Genomic DNA, 6948 nt, shown 5'->3' with positions numbered 1-6948 from the left:
GAATCAATGGAGGAATGTTTAGCAGGGAGATGGAGGTGAAGGGCACAGCAAAGGTGAAAAGAGGGAAGTCGTATATATTGTGCTTATTCTGAGGTAAAAAACCACACCTTTGAATCTCTTTAAATCTATGACTTTATATGCTCTGGGATCATCTGTTGTTGTTGTTGTTATGTGCCGTCGAGTCGGCCCCGACTCATAGCGACCCCTCCTTGGGTTTCCGAGGCAGTATCACTACGGAAGTAGGATTGCCCAACCTTCCTTCCGAGGAGTGGCTGGTGGGTTTGAACCGCCAGCCGTCTGGTTAGCAGGCAAGTGTCTTAGCCACTATGCTACCAGAGCTCCCTAGCAACTCACAAATTAAGAAACCCATTCTTACTGTGAGTGGCAGAATGTTTACAAAAAAAGATTATTGAAAAGTTAAAACAGTTTTCTCAGAAATTCTATACCGTAAAAGAGGTATATCATTAATGTAAACCTAATGTTCTCATGAGAATACTCACACTTTATTCTTGTGGGCCTATTTTCCACAAGAGTTCTGTCACAGAGCTGCTTGTGGAGTAGTCTTTCAGTCTAAATGTAATATAAATATACCAGGGAAGATGAATAGGGGGAGAAAAAAAAATCAAAGGGGACGACTGTTGTAAGCAGAGATTATTTGTGAAATAAATCTCTGTAATGTTGGACTTCCCTACCTTTTTCATGTCAAGACATTTATTAAAAAGGGGAATATTTATATGGTATTCCAAGGTAAGACAATAAGGATGCTGCATTTTGGGAGCCCCAACTACTCAGGCACCATGTATGACCCCTACGGTGTATACCCATAGCCTATCCATGAAGCCCTGATGGGAAATCTCTTCACTACTGTAACTTTTTACAAGTAGATTTCCATCCTTTTGCTCTTTATTAAGTGATACTACATGCCTTTAAATGGGAGCTCTGGTAGCATAGTGGCTAAGGCACTTGACTGCTAACCAGAAGGCTGGCGGTTCAAACCCACCAGCCACTCCTCGGAAGGAAGGTTGGGCAATCCTACTTCCGTAGTGATACTGCCTCGGAAACCCAAGGAGGGGTCGCTATGAGTCAGGGCTGACTCGACGGCACATAACAACAACAACAACAACATGCCTTTAAAAGAAACCAATTTGTTCCTCAGCTCTGTTTCTTTATTATGAAATTTATCCAATTTGTGCTAATGACATAGAAATTATTCTTCACTCAGAGTTTTATTAAATATCTTACCATTTTGTGTCAATCAAGGATAGGAATTACACAAAGACATAAAATATTTAAAATACACACAAGCTGAAAGGAAAAGCCATGCTCATCAGTAAAATCTTGGTAGTTGCAGGACCTCTAAGAAATAACCCTATCCATTTCATTCTTGTCAGAGAAATCTTTGTGTCCTAAGCTAAGGATTTGTCACAGTAATAAAGAAAAAAAGAAAAAAGGTGCATATGAGTCCACCTAATTATCTTCACTAAGTCTGAAGAACAAAATAGCCTATGCTCCCAGCCTTCCCTCCCCACATACATACCACCATCCAGAGTCCACATCCACTTCTTTGCTCCCCTTATTACTTACTGAAAGAGAGAATTTTATATGTCATGATTGAGTCATTTGATGTTGCTTAATTGTGGCAGTTTTCAGACCTAGTTACATATTACAATAATCTAGGAGCTTTTAGAATTTACCTATATCCTGATCCCATTAAATTGTATTCTCTACGGAGAGAGAGATAAGATGCCCCAGATAAAGATAAAATAGTTTATATAAAAAATATAAGGTAGTAAGTATGCTAAAATGCAAAGCAAAGAAGAGTTCCTAAAAGGTACTGATGATTGTTAGCTGAAATTGTAAAAGAATGCTATTATAAGAGGAGTTAGGGCTTCAGCTGAAATGATGTAAATAATATTCCAGGTGGAAGCAAGAGAAGTAGGTATTCCTGATGAGAGGAAAGAGTACAAATATGGCTACGATTCAAATAAACTTAGATGGGTTGAGGAAAAGTGAGGAGACAAGTTTCAATAGTCATTTGGAATTTAAAGCAACGGGAGATGGTCTTATACAATTGGGTGAGACCACATGATGGAGATGATTGAATAGAAGGCCAAAGGCTCATATTGGAGTTAAAATGGTGAGTAATCCAAGGTTTTCAGCAGAGAGAAAGGAGATGGGATTAAAGAGATAGGAAAACATCTGATGTCTTTATGTTTCTTGAAGACACCCATTTGTAGTCTGCTTTCTTCAGTTGGTTTGATGACTTGGATCTCAGTTTTCTCTCAATAAACACATATTTTCCCCATTGCTCATTGCCTAATGTCTGAACAGTCTAGTGCCTATTTGTATGTTTAACTAATGATATGCATTCAAGTTTTGGAGCATGTCTCTCAGAGTTTTTATCACATAGCACCTAACAGTAACTCTAAAAATTTAAGTAGTTATGACAAATATTTTCATAATAGTAACACACTCTGTTCCAGTTTTATAGTCTAGGGTTAATCATATAATCATTCTACTCTTGGTGTCTGAATTTTTGCAATGAAGAGATATTTAGAACATCACATATCCTCTGGTTCAATTATTCTCAGCCATATAGAGGATAAGATTTGTAACTGAGATTGTTTCATTCCTACCCACCTATTCTCACTAGGTTGTCAGTACATTATTATTTAGACAGGAAAGTGGTATCTTGCATTTTCTCGGTCAGTTCAAGGAAAAATAATTTTGTTTCACAAGAAGAAAACTCATTTAGCTTTGTTTTCTGGACTGATAAGTATAGCTAAAATCTATCTATCTATCTATCTATATATATATAGATATATATATTTATATATATCTATATATATTTATATATATGTAGGCTAATAAACTATACTGGCATAAATATTTAAGATCATTAAAGGAAATCATCACACCTCATGTTACCCATACATGAAATTTACAAAGCAAATAGTTATCCGTTTAAAGATTTTAATATATACTTAAAAATGGACAATTTAGTATTACACAGTTATATACCATTGATACTGTAGATATGTGGTATATATATTTTGGTTTTCAGTAAAATATTTTCATGCTTATAAAAGTCACCCTAAGTCAACTTGGGACAAATAGAATAACAAGTAGAAATAAACCAAGTAGTAAATAGGATATAGGTAAGGAAAAAAAATTATAAAGCAGTTACATTGTAGAAACAAAAGAAAAATAAATAAATAAACACACGTTTCTATTATTTGAAGGCAATTCACAATCATTTCCAGGAAATCTGTGAGAATTTAAGGCCATTTGTTCTAAAGAAATGCTTTAATTTAGACACGTCACAAAATTGTAATCCTTGTAAAAACTGTACATGCAAAAACTCTTTACAATTAAATGTGGACAGGCAGATCAGTATATAGGAGTAGGTATTTCACAAATGTGTTGTGCACTAAGTCACAAGGTTGTGTATATTTAACTGGGAATTTCACAAAAGACTTCCAGCCTATGCACCCTGTGTGGCAATGTGGAAAGGTGATAAGAAGGAATCCAAATCAAGAGAACCAGTATCCCTTTGAATTAAAGTATCTAGACAATATATAACAGAATAAAAAGTTTAAAACATTTGCTACATGAATCACAGTTAAATATTCTTGGTCTTAGTCTTTCTAAATATCATTATAATATAAAGATGCTACTTTTTACACAAATTATTTTTTGTGCATTTAAAGTTCACAATGTTTGACTTTTTATAATTTCTACTTACCAATACAAAACATAAATTGACTGCAGTCTAAATTTAGAACCCAAACTCCATGAAAAATGCATGTTCTTACAGGATTCACATCTGCTAAGCTTATATTCCCATACTTGGCAAACAACACAGAGAAACTGATTACAAAGCATCTGTAGCTTCATAAGACACAATTCAGTGACTGAGAAATATGAAAGTATCTTTCCCTTTTCTTATTTGTGATTGTATTTGTCCAGACAGCCATTCAAAGAGATATTGCTCTTGTGATTATAGCTATTGCAATTTAGAAGACAAAGGATTCAATATTCAAAACTCTTATTTTAAGAACAATTATAAAAGTATTGAAATTTAAAAAGTAGTAACATGTAAACAGTGATACAGAGAGACTGCTTTCCTATACACACAGCAGTTGAGGACATATTTGAGTTAAAAACATAATTTGTGCTTTTTCCCAACAATATATTGGAAATTAGCTGTTTCTGTCCAAAACAAAAATAAAATATTCAGAGAAGACATCCATATTTTGCTTCAAGCATTTAAACAAGTTTTCTGTTGCTCATGCAACAACCATATTTACAATTTTGGTTTATGAAGAGAGTTAATTTTGGATCCAAGAAAGCACATTAACCAGTACTGCTGATACCAAACTGAGAAAAGTATCTCATTCCCTGGTTCATTACAAAGCACCAGGCACAAAGCATTGACTCAGCAGTTCTCACTGATGTGTAGTTAACATTTAAGCAGAGTCATATTTGAGTCTGTAACACATGTGTAGGTGGGGTGTACGGGGGAGGCGCAGGTGATGGCTTGACTCCATGGGCCCTCATATAGGAGAGAAACTGCTCGGGGATCTCAGCTAGGACATCTTTAGCCAATCTAGCCATGCTCAATATGTGGTTTCCGCTTCTGTCAATATAATCCCTGAATGGTACAAACTAAAACAGAGGTGGAAAAGAGTTACTCCACAGATCTTAAAATGTTTGTTAATAGACACAAAAATCAGGACATGTAAATATTCATTTGTAGGAAGGAGAATCAGAGAAGCACAGAGTAATGGTGAGAAAATAATTACCATACATTTTTAAACTAGTTGATACAACAAATAGCTATTAAACCAAACTCACTGCCATTGAGTCAATTCCAACTCATAGTGATCCCCATTGGGTTTCCAAGACTTTAAATCTTTTTTTTTTTTTAACTTTTTTATAGTGAAAACAAACACAACAGGACATTTGCCAACATAACAAGGGTGTAAATCTCTACAGAAGCAGACTGCCTCATCTTTCTTCCGTGGAACAGCTGGTAGTTTCAAACCACTGACCTTTGCTTAGCAGCCAAATGCCTTAACCCCTACACCACCAGAGCACCTTACAAATAGCAATAACAGTGAACAAATCTATCTTATATACACTCTATCTAAAAAAAGTGATATAAATGTTTTCTGTGTTGTTCCCCCCCCACTCCACAAGAATTCATATATCCTGATCATGATATGCCTATCATGTTGGTGGAAGTCTCCTGCACTTTTTGGTTTCTGGAGCATTTAGCATTTTGTGGGTTCAATATATTTTCAAGTAAAGTTGCTACACGCCTAACTCGACTTTCAATATGGAAATATTACACAATGCAGAGGAAAAAACAGCTAGGTGAGATTAAAAGAAATAATTAGCATATACTGTGAGTTTGAAACATGTAAAGTATTTTCAATTATTACTACCATGTCAAAAGATATGTTCAATGAAAATAAAATTCACATGGTTTACATCAATGGGAACCTGGAATATTCAGTACAGTCAATCTTGTCCTTGATGTTGATTTCTATAGCCATAATTTGAGAAGAAAAAGGAAATTTTTGTGAGATTTTGGTATACAGTACTTCTATTGAAATATCATCATTCCTATTTTTATATCATATAAAATAATGATTGCTCCATCTTTACATAAGCAATGATGTTACAGCCCTTATCAGCTCACTACCAAATACTCTGGCAACAGTTCACCTGACTCCATTCTCATTCATAGCGGTTATTTAAGTTAATAAGCACTGTCGATTTCCTCTTAGGGACAGGATGATTCCTGAACACGACTTGGAAATGATTGGAACTGTTATTGTAGTATTTTCAGAACACAGTAATTTTTAGTCTTCAGAGAAAGGGCACAGTGAAGACATTTTAGGATGTTGAACAATTTCTGAGCATAATATTTGAAAGTTTGAATTAAATCCTTTCTTTGTTCTATTGAAAGAGAGAGTGAGGACAATCCCATCTTATAATGTAACATAGCTGTTTTAAAGCCATTTTGACAAAATGACTTTTGATTTAAACAGTTACTCAAGATATACTTTCAGAAAACAACTGTTATTAAGAAGTAGGCTTTACAATCATCAGGTTTGGTACAAGTAAATTGAGTTACAAATTTTAAGAAATCAAATAGCAGGTGTAATACCTTTTATATAGTAAAAGCAGTCTCTTTTAAAGAAAGAATAGAAAATTATTCCTTTTCTTTTTAAAATAAGACACATTGTAGGTAGAAGTACACCTATGTAACTATAATTTTACCCTCTCTGCCTGTTCCTTCCCTGGAGGAAAACTGAGAGCAGATTTTAAAAAAGTGTTATAGAAAAGTGACACAGTTTTCTTTTACCCCTGAAGGTAGCTAAGTAAGGGTAAGAAAAAACTAACAGAGCAAGTAGCAGGGAAGGGAACTATAGGGATGTGAACTTTTGTGAAGTCCTATTATCTAGCTATGAACAAAGCTTGACACTTTTAATGAAAAATCAAAGGGGTGCAAAAAAAAGTTTATTGTCTCTCTGCAACTGTAATTAGAAAACTGAGAAAATAGGAATCAACACAGTTAAGGATTAATGAGAGAACATCTAATTATAACTATGTTGTTTTTGTTCTGTGCTGTCAAGTCGATTCTGACTCATAGCAACCCTATATGACAGGTTACAAGGCTGTCATCTTTATGGGAACAGATCACCAGGTCTTTTCTCCCATGGAGCAGCAAGTGGGTTTGAACCACTGACCTTTTGGTTACCATGTGAGTGCTTTACCACTGTGCCACCAACTATATTTATTTCATTCTTATATTAAAAGGCAAAGCATTTGTTGTTGTTGTTGTTGTTATATGCCGTCGAGTCGGCCCCGACTCATAGCGACCCCTCCTTGGGTTTCCGAGGCAGTATCACTACGGAAGTAGGATTGCCCAACCTT

At 35.0% G+C, this 6948-nt stretch overlaps 1 protein-coding gene across 1 annotated transcript in view; it reads right to left on the bottom strand.

Annotated features, from left to right (window-relative positions):
* Positions 1-4479: 4479 nt before the first annotated feature.
* Positions 4480-6948, bottom strand: part of CPNE8 (copine 8) — a 426365-nt gene continuing 423896 nt past the window's right edge. Inside the window, exon 20 of the mRNA XM_007943187.2 lies at positions 4480-4668. Within this exon, the coding sequence (XP_007941378.1) occupies positions 4480-4668 (189 nt within the window). The remainder of the gene's footprint in view (positions 4669-6948) is intronic.

Source organism: Orycteropus afer, unplaced genomic scaffold (genome assembly GCF_000298275.1).
Source record: "Orycteropus afer afer isolate SDZICR_OR568_19922 unplaced genomic scaffold, OryAfe1.0 scaffold00100, whole genome shotgun sequence".
In the NCBI taxonomy this organism is placed as follows: domain Eukaryota; kingdom Metazoa; phylum Chordata; class Mammalia; order Tubulidentata; family Orycteropodidae; genus Orycteropus; species Orycteropus afer.
This window is presented reverse-complemented; position numbering and strand designations above follow the sequence as displayed.